The sequence below is a fragment of the Gavia stellata genome, chromosome 21, assembly GCF_030936135.1.
Source record: "Gavia stellata isolate bGavSte3 chromosome 21, bGavSte3.hap2, whole genome shotgun sequence".
Classification (NCBI taxonomy): Eukaryota; Metazoa; Chordata; class Aves; order Gaviiformes; family Gaviidae; genus Gavia; species Gavia stellata.
In genome coordinates this window covers 6,087,254-6,115,253 of record NC_082614.1, presented here as the reverse complement: position 1 = coordinate 6,115,253, position 28,000 = coordinate 6,087,254, and the positions used below count along the sequence as shown (strand labels likewise).

Genomic DNA, 28,000 nt, shown 5'->3' with positions numbered 1-28,000 from the left:
CTGCCTGGATCAAGTGTCCAGTTCTGTCCCCAGTCCTTTCCCAGGCATACCTTTCTCCAACTAGATACCCCCCCACCCCTTCTCATGCTCTGCAGTCCTGCTGACAGAAGAGGGGAAGAACATCTTCCAGCTAGCCTGAACTTCACTTTGCCCACCAAACAAGGAAAGCCCAAGCAAGCAGCCTGGCAGTTTTGAGTGAAGTCCTGATGAATTGTTGGCTCTGGCAGAAATGGACACACAACTGAAAAATAAAGACTAATGTAAAGACTCTTTGGAAACAACAACCAAAACAGGAGTGGGGGACTTAGAGGAAAGGAAGAAGCTGAGCTGCATTCTACCATGGTAGAGTTGGGAGTACTACTTCATTGAAAGCCCACAAAGAGGTCTCACAACAGTGAAAGCCAGGAGCATGAGTCTTTGTACAGAGGGCAAGAGTGACCCGGCACACAGCAAGTCATTAACAGCAAGAGAAGGAGTAACTGGTTTAACACCCCATTTAATACTTATTCCCCACTGGGTAACTGAGGAGCCATCACAGCTTCCAGTCCCTGTCCCTAGAACACCTCTATAAGCATTCATCAGTTCTTATGTGCAAAGCTCTGTGGAACCACTTGGTACAAGGGGAAGATGGGTTACCCATACAAACAGTGAAAAATTATACATCAGAATGGCAGCTGGTGTTTTTCCAGTAGGATCTCTGTGCCACAGCGCAAGTCCAGCCCGAAGAGAGGAATCTGACCACATGGAGAAGTCCCCTGTGTTACTGTGGATGCTGCTGCTGGTTCTGGTCTTGGTCTCTAGGTTGGTTTTCTGGACGATCCTCAGGGAGAGGGTTATAGTTGGGATCCTCTTCAGGTGTGTCAAATACTATCTTCCTGGCAAGGGACATGCCCATCCCACCAAGCAGGCAGGTTAGGAAAGTGAGCTGAGGACAAAACCCCCAGCCCTCCTAGGAACATCCAAGCCCTTCGCAGGGCTTGGCTGTATGCCACAGCCACCTGCTTACTGAACCCACACTAACTGTTCTTTTGCTCAGCTTGATATGCAACGATGACAGTACCTGTTTCCTTGATCTCTATCTCTAGGTCAGCTTTGATCCTCAGCATGAAGCAGAACATATTCTGCTTTCTTCAACTACAGAAATACATCAGAAAAAATCCTACCTGCATCTAGCATTTCCAGAAACAGTAAGAACACTCCAGTTCAACGAGCAACGCTTAAGGTACTAGCAACTGATTTATGGACCTTGTGTACATATGTGTATAATGTGCAAAGTGCCAGTGCTTTCTGCAGCAGAGGCATAAACTGTCGAGCTGAGGTGCTATCAGCATGCAGTTGCGTCCTATGGTCACCTCATGCCGTCACAGACCACAGTTTGCTGTGAAAGTGACCCAGGTTAGGAAGCAACACAGCAAAGCCCAGAAAGAATCAGCTTTACTTACAGGAAGCCAGGGGTTAACAGCAACTTCTTTCCTCCAGGCTGGTTGGGGAAAACATCTTCCAAGAAATAATAGATGTGACCCACTGCAATCCCTGGGGAGAGATGTCACCAAGGTCAGGCCCAGCTGTGACTCCTTTGCCAGCTAAACCAGAGCTTCTGGGAGCTAAAGCAGGATGAAGCTCCAAGAATCCCTCAGCTGTGTACCCATGCCCCAGCTGCCACCAGAGCCACCTATGCTGCAATGCCAGAGTGCCAGGCTGTTTCCTGTAACTGGCACACAAGCAAGCAGGGAGCCTGTCAGCCTGAAGGCAGCACCAGGCACCCAGGAGACAAGACACAGCACAAGTGCCAGGCAGAGCTCACCATACCCAGCTTCTGCCCCTGGCGAAGACACAGCAAAATGCAGATCACAAGCAAGAGCTCGGGCATGAGACCAGACATGCAGCAACCTCAGCCATCTCACTTTAGGAAACCCACCATCTTAAATAAGATGAAACCAAGAGACAGTGCTAGTGCCCCAGTAGCATCTATGAGAATAGAGAATGCTGTGGCTGCAAAGCACCCTTGTTCCCAGCACCCACCAGCTTTGACTTACCCAGTAAGTCAATGATGATGGAGTTGCCCAGGAGCAGAGAGAATCCCATCAGGACCCAGGGCAAGAAGGGGGCCTGGAAGTTAAGAAGCCCAAAGAAGTTCATGCGGATATAAGGGTTCCTGCGACTCCACACGTACACCAGCATGATGGTGAAAGCCTGGCCCAGGAAAAACAGGCTGGCAAAGAGTCCAAATAGCTAGGAACTACCGAGTCAAGGGAAAACCTACCCACCCTGTGCACCACCTCCAGGCAGCACAGGGTGCCTTGTGACTAGGAAACCCAGAACTACAGGCAGCTGATCACAGCATGTAAGACATTGCCCGCGCCACCAAAGCTTTCCTGGGCTGGCTCAGATGTACCGACCCCCACCCTGTGCCCACACACCACACTTCCCTCCCTGCCACCCCAGAACAAGGCACTCCGGAGTGGCATGTACAGATTGCTCCCTCCTTAAGCTGCTGTCTACAACCACCAGAGACCAGGGAGCTCATATAGTCACCTCTACAAAGTGACCATCAAAAGTGACCTTCAGAGAAGGGCATTCACATTCTTAGAGCACTTAGGACATGTGGCACATGTTAACAGCTAGCTCACATCCAGTATCTGCCTTCTACAGAAAAATTTCAGCAGTGAGATAGCTCTTGCAATTCACAGCCCTCTTCTCCAGAACACAAGGAAACAGCCAGAGGCAAAAAATTCCCCTGCCCTTGTTGTAGTTGGACTCCAAATCCACCTACGGCCAAGCGCATGGCTGCTGCAGGCACCAGGACACTGAATAGCCAAACACCCAAGGATGGCTGACAGCCATGAGAGTTCACATAGCTTCATGCAGAGCTCTGTGGCTCTGTGGGGAGAGCAGTGCTCTGAGCCATCTGCATAAGACAGCAGCAAGACATTCGGAAAAGGTTTTATGCTTGGCAGGGAGATATTTCTCCCCATCAGACTATTTTGTCCTAGAGTAAAAGAACTTCTTCAAATGTGTGACAGGTTGCAAGGACAGAGTGCTGGGCTCACGCTACCTGACATGCTGACAGCACACAGTATGTGGGCACCCTACTCCTTGTCCTTACAGCTCTGCGTTCTTCCCTTCAGCCGCAGCTCTGTTTTCTGAGCCAGCTTCATGCCAATCATAGCTGCGCTGCAGTGTGCTCCACCCGCCAGAGCTCAGGCATAGTTGCCCTGCTGCAGCTGGATGGTTTCTCACAGAGCGTAACAAGGGGCTTCCTTTCAGGCTGAGCTTCCCGAGTACACTGCCACATGTCCGCTTTTGGGATCAGGCAGCCCATCCCCTTGGCAGGTGCACAAACACTTCTGCAGACACCAACACAAGTCCAGGCAGCTTCTCCTGTATTTTGCTTCTGCTCTAAGCATACTGGGTGAGGCACAGGCCAGGAGACAATGGTGGGCAAGACTAGGAGCACAAGCTGTGCCATACAGCCAGAAGTTGCCCCTCCACCACATGCTCAGCAGAGCTGTCCCAAGCCTCAGGGCACGAGCCTGGCAGGCCTGGGGCACAACAACGCTTCCTGCCCCATGGCACCAAGAAGGTTGACAAGCCAGCTGTCCTGGTCAGCAGGCAGGTACTTGCTACAGACCACACAATAAAGCCGGGATACAGAGAGCTAGCAGACAAGCCCCACACTATTCACAGCACCTCAGAAGACACCAAAGAGCCTCAACCAACTCAAAAGGATACTGTCATGAGAAACCCTCCGAAGAGGAACATGAAGACAAAGTCAGCAGTCCTTCCACGGAAGGAGCCTTCTTCTAGCATGCGGCAGTACCTGTACCTGAGAGCAGGAGAGAAGGGAGGGGTTGCAGTATAGGAAATTAACAGCTGGCCACCCTGTCTCCCCACAGCGTGACTTTACAGGGAATAAGCCAGCTGCAAGCTATTTCATTACAGGAAGCTGTCAGACAAGTGTCCAAGCCCCAGAGCAGAACAGTGCAAACTTCACCTTATACCACTGACCCCAGGGAAAGAAAGAGGCTTCTGCTGTGCTCCAGCCAGAGCTCGCCCCAGGAATGGGCAACTGCTCTCCAGCGTGAGCTGCAGCAGCACTGGCACCTTCTTCAGCCTTTTGGCAAGGGCTGCTCTGGAGCAAGCAGAGAAGGAGGTGCAGGAGGTGGCCACAGGCCACAGTTGTCTGGGGAATGGCTTCAGTTCAGACCAAAAGAGCCAAGGGAAGAATCCACAGCCCTAGACTGCTGCCAAGACAAGTCAGCCTGGGAGGAAGATGGAGGGGGGAACCGCATCTAAGCCAAAAAGGGAGCAGAGCACTTTACTGAGACCAAAGGATACAGAAATATCATGTTGAAAAAGAAACTGAATCCCAGGGGCCCAAAAAAGAGGAAGTTGGTGATCAGCCTCCATATCTGAAAAAGAGAGAGGAGAGGGGAGGTGGACAGACAGGTCCCTCCCCATCACATGTACAGCAGCCCATCACCCTATCCACTGGGGATGCCCAATCATGCACCCATCCGCTCAGAACTACCCCAGGACACCAGACCTTCACTGCCCATAAAAGAGTATCTTGCCCTTCCAGGAGTGGGAAAGAAGATTTCCCTACTTTTCTGGAAAGGGCAAACAACCACAATTCAGCACCCAGAGAAAAAGTAAATCACTGTTCAACCTAATGACCTCACTACAGTAAAGCCTTCCCCACCCAGCCTGACATCAGCTGACCAATTATCTCAGCATCACTGAAAAAGAACAGACAGGTTTTGAGTAAAGGAAAAAAGGAAATGCCAAGACAGTGTATGGCAGGGAAAGGCTGGAAGAAGTTATCTCCATCCACAGGCATCTGTGACAAGAGAGGACACCATGTTGGCAACCCAGCTCCCACCAGCAGAGAAGGTTGTAATAGTGGGAAAGAATCCCCTTGGGATCATACAGCACTCCCTGACCACCCTGGGGAACGGGACACCCAGGGCCCAGTCTGTCACACCCACCCCTCGCTGGGAAGGGGCAAGAGGGGCTCCGAAGCTCAGGCAAGGCCTCACCTGGAACTTCCTGAAGATGAGGTCAGGGTTGAAGTACAGCTGGAAGGGGGTGATGAACTCCAGCTGCTGTGAGAGACAGGCAGAGCAGCTGCCACCCGCTGCCAGGCACCCACTGCCCTCAGCCAGCCCCCTGAGTCCCCCACCACAGCACCCCCTCAGGGACCCCGACCTCCCCACCACAGCCTCCCCCCCGCAGGGACCCCGCGCGCCCTCACCACGGCGGCGGTGGTGAGCACGCAGGCGGTGGTGTAGGCTCGCGTCACGGCCGGCATGCCCAGGTACTCCTGCGCGAAGCCCTGGTAGGCCATGGTGCACAGCGACAGCGCCCAGCCGCGCCGCAGGCCCTTTAACACCCCCCCACGCGCCGCCGCCGCCGCCACGCCCCCGCGGGCCGCGCCCGGCCAATCCCGACGCGACAGGCCGCGCGAGCTGGCCAATCGGAGTGCGCCTCATGCCCTCGGCCTCCACCCGCCGCCAACCCGGAATGGACCCGCTGCAGCAGGTGACGGGCCGGGAGGGCGAGAGCCCTGGGGTCCCGCCCTCTGGAGGCGGGGCAAGCCTCGGTAGCCAATGGCAGCGGGCAGTCCCAGTGACAGGTGGGTGAGTGAAGGCGGGGAAGGGAAAAGGCAGGTCACGTGTCTCCCAAGAGACGGCCAATCAGCGGGAGAGAAGGGTAAAACATTGGGGCCGGGGCGGGCCAGCGGGGCGTGGCCGGGGCTGCGCGGGCTGGGGCAGTGCCCGCCCCCCTGGGCCGTGGGAAGCCGCCGGCCGAGGGAGCTGAGGTGTCGCAGAATCACAGAATCACTAAGGTTGGAAAAGACCTGTAAGATCATCAAGTCCAACCTTAAAAAAAAAAAACCAACAAAAAACAAAACAACAACAAAAAAAACCCAACAACAAACCACAACACACCAAAACCCAACCCACCCAACACCACACAGCACCATGCCCATCAAGCCACATCCCACAATGCCACATCCACACACTCCTTGAATACCTCCAGGGAGGGTGACCCCACCACCTCCCTGGGCAGCCTATTCCAATGTTTCACTACTCTCTCAGTAAAGAAATTTTTCCTAATATCCAGCCTGAACCTCCCCTGGCGCAACTTGAGGCCATTTCCTCTTGTCCTGTCACTTGTCACTTGGGAGAAGAGACCAACACCCACCTCACCACAACCCCCTTTCAGGCAGTTGTAGAGAGCGATGAGGTCTCCCCTCACCTCCTCTTCTCCAGGCTAAACAACCCCAGTTCCCTCAGCCGCTCCTCATCAGACTTGTGCTCCAGACCCCTCACCAGCTTCGTCGCCCTTCTCCGGACACGCTCCAGCTCAGCTCTGGTTCAGATGTGCTCAGCTCTGTTTCTGGTGTGCTCAGCTCTGGTTCCCCGTGGCCGGCCCCTCGGCATGCGAGAGCCGGGGGCTGTCAGCGGGTTATTCCTGCGACCTGAGAACTCCCAGTTGCTTGGAGGGAGAGGGACAGGCTGCTGAGAGCTGAGCCGTGAAAAGGGGCACCTGTGCGAGTGCCTCAGCTGGTGTGCCAGGTGCTTTACTGGTCAAAAGGGTCTTGCCTTCACTGATGCACAAAGGGCTTTGGGTTTTTAGTAATTCATGCTAAAACCTCTACTGCCTCTTGGCTGGAGCAACGAGGTGCTTCCCCGAGAGGTGCGAGATGGCACCAGGCAGTGCCAGGTCCCTGGAAGAAGCCAAGAGGCAGTGTGGTTCCACCCGCAGCAGGGGGTCAGGCGCGGGCTCGGGGATGCCCTGGGGAACGGTGACAGCACAGCTGCATTCAGCTCTGGAGCAGAGTGTCTGTGCTCCCCACGTCACTGTGTCAAATATATTACCAAACACTCTGAAGGGAGGATCTGATAAGGTCTGCATAAACCTGACATCCTCTGCTCTCGTGCTGATTATGCTTTCCAGAGCTGTCTGCCGAGCTCACGAGTCGGGTCTAACATCACAGCCACCCTGGTTTCGGATGGAGGAATGGGCCTGGTGTTGGGTTTCTGCAGGAGAAGGTTAAGCTGTCATCAGAGCCTTAATGAGCCCTGAGATTTCCCTTTAAGCCCTCAGTTAATGTGAAATGAAATCACCGGTGGGGGAGGGAGTCCTTGTGTTTTCCACCACCTCCACCCTGACTGCCCTTTGAAGAAGAACAAAATCCAGCTGGAAGGTGAGGGGACAGGAGGTTAAAGCAACATATTAGGGGAGAGAGGGGAGAAGACAAGAGACAGGTGGGCACCCATGAGACCAAGGGACGGGTTCCTGAGCACCCCAGGTGCGGCGCTGCTGAGAGCTGTTTCTGACCTGGCTGTTCTGGGGGGAAGGAAAAACTGCTCCAGGTCAGAGCTGCATTAGGGATCCTGGGAATGGAGCTGAGGGAGGAACTTGGACTTTGAAGCACAGCAGTGTCAATAACCTTGGCTGTATTGTTACAGGCTTTTGGTGGGAGCTGGGATGGATGTGAGAGCTCTGGCAGGTGAGAAGAGCTGAGCTTATGGGGAAAGACAGTTCTTCATCAGGGCCAGGAGCTGTGCAAAGGGCTGCCTGTATTCATGTGGCTATTTCAGCCCAAATGCCCCACTGCTGCAGCTCGGCCCTTCAGCATGCCACAGAGCTTGCAGACCCAGCAGGAGGGGCAACTGAATCGAAGAACTGATAGTGAATAAATGAATAATGCATGAAATAAATCAATAAATATCCCGCTTTGTTGGATGGGGCATTACAGGTTTCCTATCTGCTCTCACTGCCTGTGGGCAATGGCCTCATCAGAAGCTGAATTCAAGCACTGTGATTGCTGCCCCTTCCTTGTCTGAACCAAGGCTGGAGATGAACACTGGGAGCCTTTCTGCTGGAAGGAGGTCATCATCCTGGAGCTCAGTCCCACTAGCTCCACAGAGATGAGAATCCAAATGATTACCCCCTGTGGAGGACTATGTGCAAATCAGACATTGCATGAAATCTGAAAAAAAGAAGTAATCTGTTTCTCATTTTTCTTCTTTTCCCTTGTTTGCTAGCCAAAACTGGAGAACTCTACATGTCCAGGCTTCTACTTAAGGCCTTTTTTCCTAAGATTCACGGGGGAAAGGGGGGAGAAGCGATGAAATGCATTGGGAAGCTCACCATTTCACCCTGGAAGAGACCAAACAAATCTCAGTGACACCCCCAGTTCCCAGGCTGCTTTCTGCCCATGATCTCACTCCCCTTGGAGCTCAGCCAAGCTGACTTCATGCACTACAGTACTCCCAGGGGCAGCTTTAGTCTTTATTACAATCCTTGTCACACTTTATGGGTTTTGGGAATTACGTCCTTCCACGACCACATCAGCCTAGCCACATAGCTGAGTTTGCATTATACACCTTTGTAGTGATGCCGACACACCGCCTTCTATCAAATCATGGAATCCAACTAAAAGCCTGAAAAAAAGAAAACCCAAACTCTTTGTCTCAGCTGCAGGAAGGTGTGAGGGCCTGCCAGAACAGAAACACTGCTCAGGAGTTTCTTTGCTGATTTTCTCCTGCGTTGTCCTGTTGTCCTCCCCCTGCCCAGGGACCCAAAGCAGATGTAAGCACAGGCCTGAGCAGCAATGACGTACCGTTGCTGCCTGCCATCTTCTGGGTTCCCCTTCCTTTTGGAAGCAGTTGAATTCGTGTCAATGTGCAGCATCAGTTTCAAAACTCAAGACATCAGAAACTCAGACTGTCCATAAAAATATGCCTGATGCCCAGACCTGAGCCCATTTTGGATGGGCTTTGAAAAAGGTCCCTGTCTGGGGGCTCTTGGAGCTGCCCAAGGAACTAATTGGAAGAACTCCCATCTATAACCTTTGCTCAAGTCACTCACAGGAAGAACTGAAACACAATGGTACCAGGGGCAGCTCTCATTTCCAGACAGTATTTACCTATTCTGCACTGCAGGCTTAGTGATAGTAACCTGTTGTACTGTAAACGTTTACAATCCACAAACCAACTCACAAGAAAATATTCCTGAAAAAGAAGAACTAGTGTGTGTTGCACACTCGCCACTGTGGATTCATTTGGCCTTTGATTTAAAAATATATGTATTTCCTGAAAGGGAATGGTTTTGCACATACACAGTGACAGACCGCTACTGGACCCTCCTGTTACCTCTGGTTTTGTTTTCCCTATTTCTGGGGTGATTTTAAGGAACATACAAGCATTTGCCTGGGGTTGCAGGTAAGCTTAACCCTGCAACAGAAACTCAGCAGCTTCCTGTCTCAGTTTCTGCAAACCAAAATAGCAAAGAGTTAGAAAAAAAAGAAAAAAGCTATTAACTCTCCCCATGAGTTAAACAGCCCATAAACCTCAAGAAGGCACATGAGCAAAGATAAATGCACTGTTGCAGCATTCATCTCTTTTGTTTGTAGTAAATTATTGTGTGTAATTCATGTTTCCTGTCCATAAATGCCAGAGGAACTTGAAGACATGGAATCCATTCTAATTTAGCAGAGACAAAAACAACTCCGTTTGAGCCCATCTGGAACTTGTTTTTATCGTAATTGTTTTGGGCTCAGTAACAAGTTCAAGATCTAACTGCCCTCACTAATTGTTTCAAGAATAAACAGATGCTTTGTTTAAAGGCGGCAGCTCCCATTTTGCCCAGCACAGCACTCTCCAGGGTCGCAGGATGAAAGGAGCTGTGCGCCATGTCAGCACAGGCCTTAACGAGCATTGGCGCCCTCGTCAGGGGTGCTCACCCCTGTCAGCAGCGGGAAACCAGCCCCCAGCCATGCACTTCATGAGTGTCCAGCCAGTGACATGTGCCCTCTGCTCTTTAGCGCTATTGGCATTTTGTTTATAAATTCATCTGATGACCTTCTGCAATGTCTCCTACTGTGACAAGTCATACCTGGTCTGATGACACAAAGGCACCTCCTCCAGCTGGGCTATAGGGCACACAATGGAGAGAGTTCATTCCCTGGCCACCTAACCCCAATCCCCTTGGCTGGAGGAATGCTCCATCCCTCTGCAGTAGAGCCCCAATTATTGTCTTAATTTGAAAATAAAGATACCGCCCCCCCCCCCCCACACACACACACACTTTGAGAGACTCCCCCCACCAGGATATGAGACTATGCAAGTCTGTACAACGTCTCACCCACCCTAGTGCTCCCCAGGACACCCCACGCCTGAGATCCCTGTTAGCCCTGGTGTAGAAGAGGTTGCTGCACGATAAATGCACTGGTACTAGGAACACATTCAGAAAGAGCAGCACTGAGCTCCCCTACGGGTGAGCCACAACAGCCAGAGGGACCTTACTGGAAGGTTATTTCAGCTCTCAGATTCAGTCCTCGGTGGCATGGATAACAGGTGCCAAGACCTCCAGATCCACCGCAGAGTAGTCACGAAGAGTTTCTGCTCCAGTTTTGGAAACAAGACTCCATGAACCCGCTGTGCATAGATAAGCTGTGTAATCATAATTGCCCGAGGCACTTGAAATGTTTACTTTTCAATGTTTAATGGCCATATATAAATTCTTTCTCCTTCATTGAAGGATTTCCTGTCCCAATCAGCTAACTCTACAGTGTGATGGCTGAAGTCAGGAGAAAGTGAATCATACAGAATTGGATGGCATTTTTTATTTGTTTGTTTGTTAGAAAGAAACTAAAGATAGCACTTAGAGCTCAGCCCTCCAAGGACATGGTTTGCTGTAAATCAAAGTTTATGTTATTTTTATTTCTTGTGGTTTTTAGTTCAAAAACATAGCTTTGCATCTGGCATATCACGAGAAAGAAGATCTCACCTAAATCTCCTTGAGCAGAGCCTGATCACATATCCAAATAAAGCACGTCTTCCAAAACATGTTCTGATCATGAGTTGAAGACATCAAGCAAGAAAATGCCTGTCTCTTTGCAGTTATTTTTTTCCAGTGCTTAATCATTCATGTTAAATTCTTCTGCCTTGTGATCTGTCCTCTACACCGTAGGTCGCCTCCCACAGCTGTCAGTGGGGAATATCCTTAAAGGGCCTTTATTTTGTAACATCCATTTCATAAGCAGTGTAGCCAAATCAACAAAAGAAGTGAAAAACAATGCTTGTTTCTTATAAAAAGAGGTCTATGTTCAGCTGCACAATAGCAACATGTAGAACTGAGCATGCGGTCAGCTGTTGAAGACCCCTGCAAGGAGTCAGAAACTGTATTTGTACTTTGGTTTTCACCAGAGGCAGGACTATGTGTCCTAGTCCAGGTGCTTCTCAGTAAGCCAGGGCACAGGTCTAATAAAAAGCTCTATCTGAAGTGAGTGTTAAATGAGAAATAGGATGAGCCTGACACTCTGACACTGCTGCACATATCTTCCTCTCCTCTGACGGGAACATTCAGCGACATTTACTGACATTTGGGAGAGTCTAAACAGTCTTCTCTTACAGACAGGAACAGAGATTTTGTTCTGCCAAATAGTTTGTTCTCTCGGGCCTTCAGGTCACCCAGTTTCAACTAACTGCCTGCATCAGTGTCTGACACAAAGAAGGAAGAAAGGGGAACCATTTGGTCACAGCATGACCTACAGCTCACAATGGACTGAGAAAAGGGTATTTCAATTATTTTTTGTATTTTGGGCTTTCTCAGTTTTCGCAGAGAAGCTGTATTGCTTATCAGGAGGATGAAAATGCAGACTGCTGATCCAACACACAGAACATAGAGCCATTCTTCTGACATCCAAAAATCCTGTCTGGCAAAGAAAAGCAGCTAGAACCCTTAGCTGTATCAGCCCTTGTGTCCTCAGGGGACTCAGCTCCCATGGTCTGGAAAGCATCCCAGTGACTCTGTGTGGTAGCAGAAGCTCTGTCAGCATTGGGTCCCTGCCCTGAGAAACCTCTGCAATGAAGCCCATTTCCTGAAGATCTTGTACAGTGTCTTGAACGTACATAAATTGTGGGTTTTTTCTAAGGAACATTAGTGAACAGAATAATGGTGTCACAGCAGGGCACTCATTTCCTACAAAGAAAATCCGTATTAACAGCTAAGTTCCATAAACACTGCTTTCACCATAAAAACAGAAGACCTGCTGGCTGTTTCTTGAGAAAGCTGCTTGTTTGTAGATGATGTTATTTTTCTTCTGTATTCTGAGTTGAGTCCTGCAAGAGTCAGGATAAGCAGACAGAGGTATTTCGTATTTCACTGTGATGGTCCTTACAGGAAAGAGAGAAGGGTTTACAGAAATAGCCAGCTAGACCTTAGGAGATAGCCAACAACCAGCCAGGGAGCAGCTCCAAATCTCTTCTGCGATTTACAGTGTGGCGTTTGTAGGGGGAATTCATCCAGTAGATCTAAACCTCACAGATGGAAATGGGGCTCCTTTTCTCCTCTTGCAGTGTAATTGCAGTTGGTCCAGATGATCCTGGGGTAAAAACACTCTAAAACATAGGAACCTCTCAGTGCATGGCAGATCAAAAAGCATGTATTGATGGTGTTTCCTAATGGCAGGATTACTACTTATTCCTGCAGTCAGAGATTATGATTATGACAGGTTTGAGTTCAGTGACAAAGTATTTGAGGGAAGAGGGTGGTAGGTCCCCACAGTGGTGCTGGAAACCTGCCGGGTTTATGTGAAAGCTCCCAAAGCCAGGAGTTTGAGTAACTGCAGTGCGGTCGTTTTACCCTGGTGACAGACCCCGAGACTGGAGATTTCTCATCTACACCAACTGCAACTCTGAAATTGTGAGAACTTACCCTAAGGACTGAACATTGGGAATGCTGGGTTTTTTAAGGTGCAGCAGGAACCCAGTTAGAAACACAACCAATGTGAACACCTGTCAGCACCAAAGCACAAGTCGTATAGATGCTATGTAGGAGAAAAAAATCTATCCATCCACTCCTCAACAAGGCATCTGTTACTAGAAAAGACAGAGGACAACCGCCAGGAACTCCCACTTCCAGCTAGCCACTCCCACAGATCTAGCCACAACAACAGCCAATTTATGCCCCTTCTGGAACAGGGAGGCTTGTGAACAGCCTGTGCCACAACCCATGGCATCTCACTGTCTACCCGCAGGAGCTCACTCATCTCTTGGAGCTGCCCATAAGCTCACCTGCTATTTCCCTTCTCTGACCCGAGACTGCCATAGGCAGTTGCTTCACTTCATTGCACAGCTTGCAAGTTCTCTGGTTTACCCACCACATAAAAGCACCAGGAATGAGTTTTCTCTCATTCTGCCCTTTTGCATTGGTGTCCAGTGCCTCTAGGATTTCCTTGGACTGTGATGAATACTGCCTTCATCTTCTGTTAAATAGAAGAATGTGCACATATTTGCCTTGGAAAAATAAGACAATGCAATGGTCTAAGCAGGCAGTCCTTGACCAGATCATTGCAGAAAGATACATTTCTATGTTTGACTGCAACAGAAATGAGACAGATGGATCAGATTCATGGTACTCAGGCCCAGGGAACGGATGGAGACCAGACTGCCTGGGTGAGCTGCATTCCTTTGCCTCTTACCCAACTAGAGACATGCTGTGACTTGTTGGCCTCTGTCTAAAGGGCTAGAAATGGAATAATCCCCATCTACCTCAAAGGCTCCCATGACACATCTCAGTGACTAGAACAACCAGGGACACTCCACCTGGTAGCCGCAGGCTGAAACTCCTGTACGCCATCACCTGAGGGAACAAAGACCTGCACAAGGTGGTCCCTGCTTGTAAGATGCTAGGAAAAGGAGAAAGCTCTTGCCTAATACAGAATATGTGTTTTTCTTCCGGGAAGAGATCAACCCAAACCTGGTCTCATTCAGAATAGACAGCAGGAAGAAGCTAGAGCTTTCCTTTTTGAATGTATTACTGTTCTTGATACATGCTGCCTAAACTATACATCAGTGGCTGTTAAGTTGTACAGTTACTTACAGTTACCCAGTGAACAAGATATCATTTGGGAAGCTGTTAGAAGTAGTCCTCTGACCCCTGCCACATGCCATAGGCAGCAAACTGCTGGCATGTTGGATTCAGAGCCTAACACAGGAAATTTTGTACTTCTCCTGCCACTTAGTGGATGCAGCTGATGCAGCACCACATCCCTACTTACACATTCATAAAAGAATCTTTCTGCAATGCAGAACAGGTTTCTATTTCCGTACAAGTGTAGTAAAACCTGAGTAGCGACAAAGAGGCATTTAAAAAAAAAGTTTTGCTTATTTTGAATACTTTGAAATCTGTCAGGCCCCTCACAAATTGCACTCTACAGGATGAAAGGATGTTCAAATACCGTGACTACTCCTAAAGGCCAGATATTATGAGAAACAGCAGCTTTGCTGTTATTGCTGGCAATGCAATATGCCTCCATCTCCACTGGGCCCCATCTGTAGGATTCATGAAGATACATCATTTCTCACTGCCAGGGAGTGCCTTTCTATTTTACAGAAAGAAGCAAGCCTGTCATTGCTGTTACTGCTGCCTTGCTGTCTTCTGTAGCTTACATGAAAAAGGGAACCATTTCTGGAACAATAAGCAACTGCCACAAGGCCTGTCATTTACTCTGTCCTGATTAAATGATGGGTAGTTAACAAGGGAAGAGTATAAAACTCACATGCTAGTGAAAGATAAGCCAAAAGACAAAGATGAAAGGTCACTGAAGAAGCCATTATTACAGTGGGATGAAACCCTTTCGACTCATTAAAATTTAGCTGGAGCCTCTCGGGTGTAAAGGAGGGGATTCTACTGCATAAAGTTATTTAATATTTAACCAAGATATTAAAAAAGAACTGAGTTTCAATTTTGTACTCCCAGGGTGTGACATAAATCCATCGTATGAAGGTTCCTCCACTGTGCCTCTATGAACAAATATGGTGAAGCTCAGTTTATTTCTTGATCAATATCTGCCAAGCACAAAACCAGTTATAGTCCTTGGTATAATCAGGCCCCGTTGCCCTCAGAAGGGCTCTTCTTTCTGCCCTCGGAGGCTGTAGGGAGAAAAAGGCTTGAAGAACAGCAGGGTAATGATGTGCAAGATGTTGTGACAACTCAAAACAAATTGAGAACATTTTGATCAGATACTCATTCTGCCCCCAGCAGCCTACTCTCCCATGCCCACCTCAGCACTAGGTTTACCTGCAGTGCTACATATTATGTAGATATATTACATATTATGTAATATGCACTTTAATATAATACATAATGTAATACATACTATGTGTTATGCACTTTAGAAGCAAAAAAAGTCACACGGTATGTGTAAAAGCAAAACCCTCTGCCTCCTGTGAAATGAAAGCCAGAGATGATTGTACGGTGACAAAACTGAGTGCTGTTAAGTGTTGCTGTTTGCTCTGTGCCAGGCTATGAAGAGGGAACAGGACTGCAGCCTTCTGTGCATCAGAGTACAGTCCCTTGTCAGCAACAGCTGGATTGCCTGTATGTCACCTGGACATAGACAAGAGTACAGCGAAAGGGCCTGGCATAATGAGGGATTTGAAAGGTTTGGGGTTTGTTCATTCCTGTCACTGACAGGACTAAGGGAAATAGTCTGGTTTGTCTTTCAGATCCTCGATTCGGTTCCAGGACAAATACAGTCAGAAAAAAAGCTGTAGTTTACTTCTGCTTTGATCACAATCAGACAAGTGCTACTGGGCAACTGTGCCAGACGCTTTGAGAGGGAATTTATGCTATAAACCATAGTGGTCTTCAAGAGGATTTAGGCAGCTCTGGATCTTGCAGAATCAGTTCTCGAAACTGTCATGTACTTTAAAAAAAATTAATTGAACTGTCTTGCTAATGAACGTGCAGCCCTGTTTTGAGAATGTAAATCAGCTGGCAAAACACCTGCCAAGTCAAGTGTCTTATCCTAACGTAATGGGTGACTAAATACACATTCCTATGCTGGAGATTTAAATAATCCTTTAGAGCACTGCTGAGAGTACCAGAGACTTTGGCAGACAGAGGAAAACCTACCAAAGAGGATGAACAAGCTGCAGAGACTGGTAAAAAACATCTATTTTACTATTATTGTTGACAGATCATTTTTTTTAATCTGAATTTTTGTGAGGCTGTGTAAGTACTATCAGGTTCTTGTAGAATTGTTTGTCCAACTCATCACAGTCCTTGTGATAAAGTTGACAGACTAATGGCTCTCCTGGCAGCTGCACACCATTGCAGTGGCTGGGACAATAGTGCAGAAGCTGGGTGTTAAGGAAGGTTTGGGAAGGTCACCCTGTAAATAGAGCTCAGCTCTGAGCACAGAACTGTTTGGTGGCTCCTGAAGGGAGAAGCAAACCATTTTCCCTTAGCTCATGGCCACAAAAGAGCTCTGTGATACAGGACCTGATAGGGGATGTACTCTAATGAAAGCAGGGAAATGAGCAGGAGGAATGTTATATCCCTAGGCATTGTGATTAAAAAAGAAATGTGCTATTGTAGGGAGAGAAAACCTCTCTCACTGGAGAGCTAGAATAACTGGGAAGAGCAGAGATATCAGGTGCACAATCCTTAGATCAGGTCTCAGTAACAAGACAGAGAAGTGATGTAGCCAAGGAAAGTGCAAGCGAAACATACCGGCTTCTAACTGTGATAGGAGAGAGCTCAGCCTCTTCTTGCTGCAGGGTTGGAACAGTCTGGCTTAATTTCTGTCCTGGGAGAATGTCCTGTCTCAGGCTGGTATGTATTTAAGTTATTTACAAGAAAAGGCTTTGAGGAAAGGAAAAATCTAAGATTATTTGAATTTGTGATTTTAGAGCTATTGCGAGACTAGGCAAAACTTAACCTTTCCTTGGTAGATGGCTCCGTAAGAAGAAAATGAGCAGGTAGAGCAGAAAGAGCTCCCCAGCTTTGGGTTATCTTCCTCTCAGGGTCAACAGGGTCATATTCATGTAGCAAAAAAAATCTAGCCTGAGGTGCCCTGCACTAGCTGACGAACAGCCAAGCCTGAGCATGGGCTCTTCATGTCACCCACAGAGCTGTCCCACTGGGAGGGATTTGCAAGCAGAGGGCTGGCAAAGGCCACCCTGGCCCTGGGCCACACAGGACATTGTGCAGGAGGTGTCAGGCTAAAGGCCAGGGGCCCACAGCAAACTCAGAGTGGGACATGTGTTTCCAGTCCAAGGACACCATCAGGGTACAGCTTGCCAGTCACAGGATCTCACTTACAGACAAGGAAACTAAAGGCATAGGCACAAAATAGGTGTGAACTGGCAAGGAGGCGGGTGTGTGTGTGTGACACAGAGAGAGACCAACCAACAGAGTGGTGTGGCTGCAGTGAACAAGAGATGGTCATGGATGGTGAGGTGAACACGGAGACATGATGCTGCTGATACTCAGCTGTGCTCCTCTACAGAAGCTGTAGGTCAATTTGAAGGCAGAGTCATACAGGAAAGTGTCCAGGCAATAGTGGCAAGAATGACCTGAGGCTTACAAACATGACAGAGGAGGAAAGATCAACAAAGCTGTTTAGAAAGTTTCTACACAGTGTCCCTGGCTCTCCACAGTTAGCCCCAGCATTGTTCTGATGTGGGACAGCCATTTATACTATAACATTCAGCACATCCTACTGCAACAGGAAAAAAGATGCATGTTTTTTGCTCAGAAGCCTGCCAGTGAGCTCTCAGTTCCCATGCTGTGTCAGTCAGGACAGCTTGTTCTACACCCTTCAGAAAGGCAAGAGACCTCACTTTTATACCAATGCCCTGATCCCATGATGCTGCATGAAGCAGCCCCATTCACCTCCTCATGCTTCCAAAGTCATAGCAGCAGTGTTAGATGGCAGTATAAGCAATGAGCAATACTGATGAAGAAATGACCTCAAGGAGACCAGAACACAGCACAGGACCCACTGTCTGCCACATATTTCACGCATATCATAATACTGAAAATGTAGAAAATATTCTGGCTGAATATGCAACTACAGACTGCTCAACGCAAGAACATACAGGAACAACTGCCTAATGAGAAAGTTCAGCAGAGACCATACAACATGTGAAGCAGCATAGGAAAGGCACTCTATTTTATACTAAAATATGTGCAATTACCATGAAAAGGTAGAAGAAATAGCATGCAAATGAATCAGAACTGCACTGGATATAAATGGTCATGAGAAAATCCCCTATACCACAGAGAAGCTCCATCCAGTAGAGCTTAGCTAGAAATGAGGCAGAAGTCATCAAAATTTGGCAATGCTTCTTGAATAATTCCTCATGTGAGTACAGGTTTTTGTAATGAATTGAATTAATTGAAGCAATAACACCAGTCTCTACCAGTATTTACTGGTTTTGCACTGACTTTTTGTAAGCATACACGTTAAATATTAAACCAAAGACACTTGCAGGCCTTCATCCCAAAGCAGTCCCAAATTCTTTGTGAATGGCAAAGAATTATTAATACTATTCTGCAGTAGAGAGAGGGATATAGTTTAAAAATCTGGGGTTTTTTCTTTCTTTGGCACATCCCATTTTACGACAACATTCGTAGCCTATTCTAATCCTCACTTGATACCACTCAGAGTGTGAATGGACCAAATGTCTGTTGAGCCACTTTATTCTGTGCAGGGAAGCCATCCATTTTCTATCCATTTTCTTCAGCTTCAGAGCAAGATCCTGATCCTGACAATATGTGCTGCTGGGATTGGAGGCACTTTCCAATATGGTTACAACATCTCCATCATCAATGCTCCAACTTCAGTAAGTACTGCTAGTCTGAGAGCCTCCTCCTGAGACAGACACTTCCTTAGTGTCCTCTGGCTAGTGGCCTGCCACTGAAAATATGCGGTCTGCTAATACTGAGGGTGAGAAGGGAAGGATGTGTTGTTCCCTCTGTATAATTCACATCTGAGGTACAGGACTTTGTTGTCTGGAGCCACCCTTGAGCAGGACCTAGTGTCACAAAAATTTATTCAAAAGCCTTGTTTCAACTGCTTTAGCAAATCTAATTCTGAAATTTTCCAACCTGCATCCTTTGAAATTGACTTTTGCCCTTAAGTTCAAAGCTGGACCCATGAAATACATTTTTAAATTATCCAAAATAGCTACATACAGATACAAACCAAGTACAACTTTTCAACAGCTACAGTTTTACACTCTTAACCCTCTGTTAAAAACACATCTAAGAACTGGAGGCCATTTTCAACCAAAGGTTTGGAGGCATGAACACAGAATAAACGCATATATTGATAAGGAAGCCTTTACATTTCTCAGTGTCCTTCATCTGTATGTTGTGGTTATGCAGCACTGTCCTTCCCTCTCAGTACATCCAGATGTTCATGAACAAAACCTGGCTGGAGCGCACAGGCGTTCCCCTTGAGAGCAACGTGATACTGCTGCTGTGGTCTTTCACTGTGTCTGCGTACCCTTTGGGAGGACTCACTGGGGCTGTTGTTGCTGGTCCCATGGCCATCATGTTGGGAAGGTAAGAGGGTGCTGTACTTTAATTTAAGCTTTGCAGCTTCCATTAGTTCAAGAGGAATTATGAGCCCTACAGCACAATACTCACTGTAGTTAAAAATCATGAAAATGTTTTCTATCAGTCTGCCATTAGCATTCTGAGCTGGCAGGGAGAAACTACCTGATATGGCAGTATTTCATGTCTCAAAACCCAACAGGGAACAGTTCGTTTCCCCACATTACCTTCTTATCATATTCTGACCCAGCTGAAGTGCTACAAGGATTTCAGCTCAACTCCGTATCACAGTAACCACCTGTTAATAATAACCATCATTTTTGTGCCCAGTTTTCTGCCATCCTTTTAAATAGGAAATCATGATGGAACAGAACAAGGTTTTTCCTTCAAAATTAACTGTGGGAATTGGTAGGAATGACACTGGAAAAACAGAGGGTGCTTGCAAAGAGCAGGTCCTCATGTCTCACAGGCTGTATCCACCTTTTTGACTGAAATATTTCAGGAGATATTTGTTAAATCTGCACAGTTGCTTCTTTTCCCTGTACTGGAGTCTCTGAAAAATATCTGTCTCTCGTCACCTGTCTTTCATACACAGCTCTATCTCCAGTTCTCTTCAGAAAAAAAGAGTTAGTGTTACTAACATAAACTAATAGGAAGTTAGATTTTGCCTCCCTCTCTCTTGACCCCAAAATTTTCCTCTGTGTGCTGTCACTTTGGTTTGTTCCTTTTATAGGATGAAGCAGGCACCATTATGGTTTAGGGTGGGGCTGGAGGACTGTCTCCCATGGCTCACTTGTTTCATGGTTGTGAAGATCTGGAAAGGATATGGCTTCCTTATCCAATGAAAATTTAGAGATTTCACCTTGTACTGCTTTGGAATAAACTCATATCCCATCATGAATAAGAGAAAAAAAGACTTGACTTCTGAAGAGTAGGTAGGGCAGTCAGTTGGGACTAGAGAGAATTACTGGCTATTATGGTTCAATAGAGCTCTCTTTTTTTTCCTGGTTTTGGACAGAAATACCTCCTGGGACACATGAAAACTTTCTGACAAAAGTTTCATAAGGATCATACTATTACATGAAAAATGCCCGTTTCAACAAATTAGCATTTTCAGACCAAAACGCACATGACTTACTGAAGGAATACTCCTCTTCATTCAAATGGGAAACTGTGTGTGAGTGCAAGAGCCATGAATCTGGGTGAGGACCTAATGATGCCTTTAGTGTGTCTAAAGTCAGCACTGCAGGGACACCCTGTGGTGATGCTGGTAGTTAGAGATGATCCTAATTGTATCAGCCATGCAGATTATCTGTCAGTGCTGATTCCTGTTTTAATAACAAGACACCAAAACTGCTGATCTGCCATCTGCACACAGACACCTCATGTAGGGCTTTGGGTAACCAGGATGTTCTGTGGTGGAGCTGAGCAGCTCACCTTGAGCTTCCGGGCATGGCGGGTTGGATCTGCCATGTGAAATGTCTTATCTGATAACTAAACCTGACACACATGTGCTCACAACTGTGTCTTTTCTCTCTGAAGGAAGATGTCCCTGCTGCTGAACAATGTCTTTGTGATCATAGCTGCAGTCTTGTCAGGATTCAGCCGAATGGCAAAATCCTTTGAAATGATTATGCTCAGCAGATTTTTTACTGGCGTGAATGCAGGTACGGCAACATGAGAAGCATAACAGGACAAACAGGATAACAAGTAACAATTAGAAATAGAAGATATTTAAATAGGAATGATTCAAGACATTAAAACAATTCATCCTCTAGTCTGACCACACACGTGTATATGAATGAGGAAGCTGTATATACAGATTTTACATTTTGCTTCTAAGGACTTTTTTTAAAGCATGCACAGGCATTTTTGTGTGTCTATTGCACATGTCAGTATCTGTGTGCACTCTGCACACTGGGAGGGGAGCCCTGGGAGAAACTGAGCTGAAAATCGATCCCTGTCTGCCTTTAAGAATGTTATCAGTCACTCATCAGCATGAGCACCAACATTAAAGCTTTTATAGAAATTGATCCCAGGAAATAATGATTGACACAAGTGACTTCAAATATGATCTTCCCCCCAAAATGGGGGACTAGAGTGAAGCATCACTTATAACCTTGGATTTGGTGCTGAAAAGACCATAGGACTCAGGCCCTGGCAGGTTTCAGTTTCACTATCCACTGCTACTTATGAGTATGGAAATGTATGTTTAGCAGCGTATGCAATGAATAAGAGGGAGATTAAAGGTTTGGGTAAATAATAAGCACTGGTAGATCAGTCATCAGATGTCCTGCAACAGAAGAGTCCAGCTGGCAACCTTGAGAGGTGACTCACTGCATTTGTCCTCGTCTCCTCTGTCTACAAGCTGAGGCCAGCATTTGTCTGCCTTGCGCAGGTGTAAGCATGAACATTCAGCCCATGTATCTGGCGGAAAGTGCCCCAAAGAATCTCAGAGGAGCTGTGGCCTTGTCTTCTGCATCATTTACAGCCCTGGGGTTGGTGCTGGGGCAGGTTGTTGGACTCAGGTAATGTAGAGTGAGAAACCAGTTTATACTTATTAAATCTTTCTTCTTTTTTTTTCCTTGTTTGGTTTTGTTTTTTTTTTTTTTTTTTTTTTTTTACCTTTTACCACCCCTCTCTTTTCTTTCTTTTCCACTGCCCATATGCAGCAGTGGATGCTGGGCTCTTGCCAGGTTGTAAAATGTACTGTGCAAATTATGGCGGGTTTCTTTTCTCTAGGGAGCTACTAGGAGGGGAAGAGAGCTGGCCATTCCTTTTAGCTAGCAATGTGGTGCCTGCCCTGATCCAGCTCACGGCTCTGCCTTGGTTCCCTGAAAGTCCCAGATACCTCTTGATTGACCGTGGAGATAAAGAATCCTGCATCTCTGGTGAGTTTAGGGTGACTGTCAGCCTCTCACTGAGCATGTGAGATCTACTGACTGGGCAGATAAACAGCAAGAAAGTTGATTGCATATTCTTAACATACAGTCCAGCATGTTCAGTCCAAAGCAGATTGAAATGTAGACTTCTTTCCAACAGAAATATTCTGTTCAGTGACTCTACCAGCCACCTTAAATTAATATAAAAGCTTTAAGCCCAATACCATGGCTATGTCCCTAGTCCCATGGATAATGTATTTCTAAACCAGAGGACCATATTTGGTCTGTGCAAAATATGTGGTGCCATCAATGTTTGTAGTTGCATTAGCTGCTGCACCCTTAAGCACTGCCCAGGTGGTGGCTGAGTATGTATTTGTATGAACAACCACAGTAATTCTGAACACAGATGAATGTACGCTTTTTTGCATCCTGCTTTTGTGCACAGACTTGGGCCCTGATGTTTTGAGAATGGTTCCACAACTTTTACATGTAGGAAGTGTCATAACAAGTGCCAAATATGATCACTTCCTCCTTCCAAACTAAAGAACATTCTATAATCTTAAATATTTTTGGTCTATTGGGGTAATTGAAACGTATCTTCTTACAAAAAACTTTTTTGCTACAATGGTAGGGTCAAAAGGTGGGACTTGTGTTCACAATGGTGAATATGTTTTGTAACTGTGAAGTGAAATAAATGCTGGTTGAAGAGCTCAGGACCAAATCTGAAGCCAATTCATACTAAGGGATTTGCTTAGATTTGTAGCATACAAATCCCCGTATACAGAGCGGCTAGAATTAGTTTCTGGGAAATATGTGCTGTGTACCAGGAACATCTTAATTGCCTGCATTTCCCAGGGAAGTCACTTGAGATCTGAGTCAGAAGCATGGCTGCTGGTACGGTACTGGTTGGAAATATTCTCTTGTCAAACAACGGTGAGAGATTTGCACTCCCTTTCCCCAAAATCCTTCAGGTGGCTGCACCACAACTGGCCATCTCTGTGAAGGTAACACCATGATCACAGGCTCTGTTCTACAGCTTTTTGCAGCCATCACTTGCTGCTCGATCCTTCACCCTGAAGAGCAGGCAAACTGAAGGTAAAGTTCAGGGGATAAGAGGATCCCTTGTCTTTGCAGCGCTACGGAAGCTCAGAGGCAACAGTGACCTGAGTGCAGAGCTGGAAGAGATGCTGGCTGAACAGGCTGCCGTTAAAGGTCAGAGAGCGAAGAACCCTTGGGAGCTCTTCCAAAATCCAGCTTTGAGGTGGCAGCTGATAAGTATCGTTGTGCTGAGCAGCGCCATGCAGCTCTGCGGGAATGATTCGGTAAGCAGTCTGGCAGCCACAGCGATTAGCGGCAGCGCTGTATTGCGAGACATGAGCGCAAGCTCTTGGGTTTAACATTCCTGCTGCAGGAGAAGAATGAAGAGTGGTCTTCTCTGCCTGTGGAGCTCTTCAAACTTCAGGTGCTTGGTTCCCAAAGTACACCTGTGCATTATGGCAAGATTCAGAAGCATGCTGTCAAAATAGCCTATATGATAGCACATTAGTCATTCTCTTCGTGGTCCTTCAGGAATAACAATGGGATGTATTTTCAGACATTTTCCCTTACTGCTTTCTTCTCTTTTCTCTCCCCAGATGTATTTTTATGCAGCTTATGTGTTCCAAGAGGCTGGAATTCCTCGGGACAAAATCCCATATGTTGTAATTGGCACGGGGAGCTGTGAACTGATCACGTCTGTCACTTGTGTGAGACTCTTAATGCACTCTGCTGACATGCAGACTCTGTTGACAGTGAGGAGGCTATTAATTACAAATTTTGTTTTTACATTGTTTTTCATGCCAAGGAAGCCCTTTATGCACAGCAGCCAGGCAGTCTCTCAGCACTCATGTCCAGGCAGGTTAATGCAGAAGTATTTTGTCAGACACTGCGTCGTCATCACTGTCTGAAATCTCTAAAAAGTGTAACTCTCTTGCTTCGTGTCAGTATGGATAGTGGCAGAGTTTAGGCTGCAGCTGGGACATTCTAGTCTCCACTGAACACCCCTATTGCCTGACTCCTGCCAGCAGACTCTTTCCTTTGACTTTTCTTTTTTTTGCTAAAAAGTGGAGAACATCCTTAAAGTAGTTGTAGAGTGAACTATGCACGGAGTACTGAAATGGGAAGAGGGAGCAGGCGGAAAATATAAACACAAGTTAAATATCTTGCTTTATTTCACTGTGTTACTTTGTGCAGAACATGATTATAGACTACGCTGGTCGGAGGCCACTGCTCCTGGGGGGATATATCTTCATGGCAGGATGGGCCATTGTCTTTATGGTTGCTCTGAGCCAGCAGGTAAACAAACTTTACTTAATTATTTAAGTGGAATGGAGTTGGGCTTTGCCTTTTATATGACTGGGTTGTTTAGAGGTGGCAAAAAAGTGTAAGTGCCCTCACTGGTTTTCCGTTGGTCTCTGTGGCTGTAGACTCAGATTAGCTGGATGCCTTATCTCAGCATGGCCTGCATTTTCGCCTATATCCTGAGCTTTGGAATCGGACCAGGTCAGTTCCCTCAGTGTTTTCACTGAAACTTGTGGGTACTGCAGGGGCTTGGAGATGTGTGCAAGCAGCTTATGGAAACTTTCAGACGCTCTTTAGCCACAGCACAATCAAAGGAATGAGGCAATTCCTGCCAGCAGTTTTCAGCTGTTTCAGAGGGGCTTGCATGCCCTTGGCAAGTCAGTGTTGTGCAGGGACAGTCTGTGCTGTTCTCTGTGTCATTTCTCCTTACAGCTGTCTTGTGATGGCACTTGGAGGTGATTCTTGTCTTAAATGGACAACAAGGTTTTGATTTGGTGCCCGATCCATTAGGGCTGTAGACCAGCATTTCTAATTCTTCACTTCAACCCTGGAGATTGATGACTACATTACCTGATTATTTACTTGCAGATACCTGGAAGCACAAATTCCACATCTATTTGTTAGCCTACTAACATGCATTTTCTTGGCAGAATCCATTAGTTTCTGTGGTTGTGGGGGCAGTACATAGGCTGTGTGTGTACAGATGTTTGTGTGGTGTGTGAGTAGATGTGAGGCTCTGTTTGCTTATATGAGTTTGAATGAAGGCAGGTAAGAAAAGAACCAAGCTGCCAGTGTCACATGCCACATGAGTTGGCAGGAGTTTCTTGTCCCAGTCCCTACAGTGCCATAGGGTTGAATTAATTATAAGCCATTCTCACAGTTGGGTCCTCGTGAGAATAATGTGGATTACAAAACCTTTCCCGGCAGTTCATTCTAACATGAGAGAGTTTGAATAATTAGCCAGTCCTTAATATTTAACCTAAAACTTCCCCACTGCACTTAATTTTTATTACCACTTGTTCTGGCATTGTTGACTAGTGAGAATAACTTACTGAATAATAATTTACTGTTCTCATACACTTCATGTTGGGTTTGCTTGTTAGTATGTGTTCTCTTGTTTTTAATATAATGTCAACAGTATTATTAACTTTCTTGCCATTTCTTTTTCCAGCTGGTGTAACAGGAGTTCTGCCCACAGAAGTTTTTGATCAAATGGCCCGGCCAGCTGCTTACATGATCTGTGGCTCCCTGCTCTGGTTCAACCTATTTCTGGTCGGAACAGCCTTTCCATTCATTGTGGTGGGTTCCGAAGGCAAAGCAATCACCTGCAGCTCTTTAGTGTTTTGTACAAGAAAGAGGCTCTGACAGTGACCAGGAAAAGAGACAGGGCCTGGAATATTGCAAACTGCAGACACACAGCAAGATAGCACTGCCATGAAAATTATCTTTTTGAGTAAAGTGGTCAGAACTCCTCTAAACCAAACTTCCTCCATGTTCCCTACGTTGATTTCTGATGTGGGGCTGGAAGCAGATTAATTTGGGACATGGATGACCAATTTTCCTCCTCTGTCCTCAGCTGAGAACAGCTGGGACTAGAGATGTGATGTAATTCCCCTTGGCCAGACCCTGGCACCATTCCCTAGGGTGACTGCTGAAGTGAAAGGGAGCAGAACTCCACAATATCCAATCCTGTCTTATTTTCTACTGTGGGTCCCCATTCTATACAATTATATTTAGAGAGAAAGACAGAAAAAGACATTTTGAGATGCTTTTCTTGCTATGTCAAATCTCCCAAACTATGCCGGGGAGCTGTTGCATCCAGGCATGTGAGGCCCTCTCCAGGGTGCACAGAAATACTCCCCGGGTGAAGTTAGTCCATGCAGGAACAGGGATTAGTAGCCTATTTGTCATCGTACAGAATGTCACCAACACTGTCTTGTTTTTTTCCTCCTCCTTAGAAAAGTCTAGCACATTTCTGCTACATCCCATTCCTCGTGGTCTGTGTCTGCACTGCGCTCTACGTTGGTTTTTTCCTTCCTGAGACAAAGGGAAAGTCCTTCCTGGAAATCTCGGAGGAGTTCAAGAAACGGAACTTCAAAGCTCAGACCCATGCGGTTTTTTATAAAGGCCCTGAAGAGATCAAATCCACCATGTTGTAGCAGAAGAAAGGAGGATGGTATCTGGGGGAAATTCAGCAGTGGCTGAATCTTGCAGGGATACAAGAGAAGTAGGGTTAGGGACAATATATTACTCTTAGGTTCTTAGGTTCACCTTGAAAAGATGTACTTGAACTGATTAATCCCAACAAAAGTTTAATAATCTGTTTTCAGTTTTAACTGCTAAGTAACCCATACATATATTAGAATCCATATTAGAGAGTGACAGAATGATGCCTTATTCTCTTATCATCAGACAACACCATGCAATGCTTTAGCAAATTTCTTCTGAATTTATTCTATATTTCTCCTCCACCCAAACAGTAACTTCCATCTCAGAAGCCTTTCTTTCCTTGCCCCTGAATCTGGGCTCTCTAACACAGAAATTAATACGATTAAGTTCTGTTTTCAGACACCAGTTGAAATTCTCAGTACCTTGTCTTGGTGCTCCCGTTGTTTCTGTTATTAAGTGATTTCAAATAGACCCCTACTTGTTGAGCAATAGAGAGCTGTTAATTATTTTCAGCTATAAAAACATGTGACAGATGGATTAGGAAGAAAGCTTCTAGTACTTGCTAAGTGGCTTATTATGCAACTGACTTTTGGGCATTGTTTTGCAGACAATTTATTCTGGACTGGTTTTCTTCATGGCTTGTTTGTTGTCTCCCAGTCCTATGTTGTAAAGCACAAGTAATTCTCTAGTCCAGTTTGTATTGCTCTCATGAACACTGCTGGTGCATCTTGTAGGGTTTTAGACCTGCCCTCTGCTAAGGTTAGAGTGTGGTAAGGACCTCTTATGGCAGCAACTTATTTTGGATATGGAGATTTAGATCACAGCAGAACATTCTCTGCAGCATGTTCTTGTTGTCTCCATAGAGCATATTGGAAAAGACCCAGATGTGATACTGATTCTTTTTAGCTAACCTGATACAGAACAGGGCAACACTCCTCATAAATGAAAATATTAAAATATTTTAAAACACTAATATATTGCCTTTCACAGGCATTGGGTTGACTGGTGAAGTTTCTTCCAGTTTCTTCTCAAAATCATAATCAAGCCATCTCTTTTCTTTTGGCTTTTTTTGTATAAAAGTCACAGCACTGCTGATGGTTGAAGCAAAGAACACATACATTTTCAAAATAAGTAGTTAAAGTTTCTTTCAGTATATTTTTAACTACTTTTTTTTTTTTTAAATACAGCATTTTTGAATGACAAGACTGTAAACATTTCCAGAGTGTATTACTGTCATGCTG

General features: G+C 46.3%; 2 protein-coding genes across 4 annotated transcripts; one reads left to right on the top strand and one right to left on the bottom strand.

The window, feature by feature from the left end:
• LOC104264474 (derlin-2) lies at positions 1–6,367 on the bottom strand. Of its 3 annotated transcripts, none has more exons than XM_059827654.1 (7): positions 6,336–6,367; positions 5,040–5,105; positions 4,339–4,412; positions 3,733–3,826; positions 2,037–2,232; positions 1,443–1,533; positions 1–875 (listed from the first exon to the last, which is right to left on the bottom strand). In XM_059827654.1, the coding sequence occupies exons 3-7, from the start codon at positions 4,347–4,349 to the stop codon at positions 761–763; spliced, it is 507 nt and encodes a 168-aa protein (XP_059683637.1). In that variant the 5' UTR covers positions 4,350–4,412; positions 5,040–5,105; positions 6,336–6,367; the 3' UTR covers positions 1–760. The 3 variants fall into 3 exon arrangements, with proteins under 3 accessions (XP_059683637.1, XP_059683634.1, XP_059683635.1); XM_059827651.1 differs by lacking the exon at positions 6,336–6,367 and adding an exon at positions 5,255–5,354; XM_059827652.1 differs by lacking the exon at positions 6,336–6,367 and adding an exon at positions 5,255–5,354 and having other exon boundaries at positions 5,040–5,102.
• Positions 6,368–15,944: 9,577 nt separating this feature from the next.
• On the top strand, positions 15,945–26,749 carry LOC104251090 (solute carrier family 2, facilitated glucose transporter member 11). Its single transcript, XM_009807309.2, has 12 exons — positions 15,945–15,965; positions 18,555–18,653; positions 19,217–19,377; positions 20,911–21,035; positions 21,767–21,896; positions 22,111–22,259; positions 23,385–23,572; positions 23,885–23,995; positions 24,483–24,584; positions 24,716–24,791; positions 25,762–25,889; positions 26,549–26,749. The coding sequence occupies exons 1-12, from the start codon at positions 15,945–15,947 to the stop codon at positions 26,747–26,749; spliced, it is 1,491 nt and encodes a 496-aa protein (XP_009805611.1).
• The last annotated feature ends 1,251 nt before the right edge of the window (positions 26,750–28,000 follow it).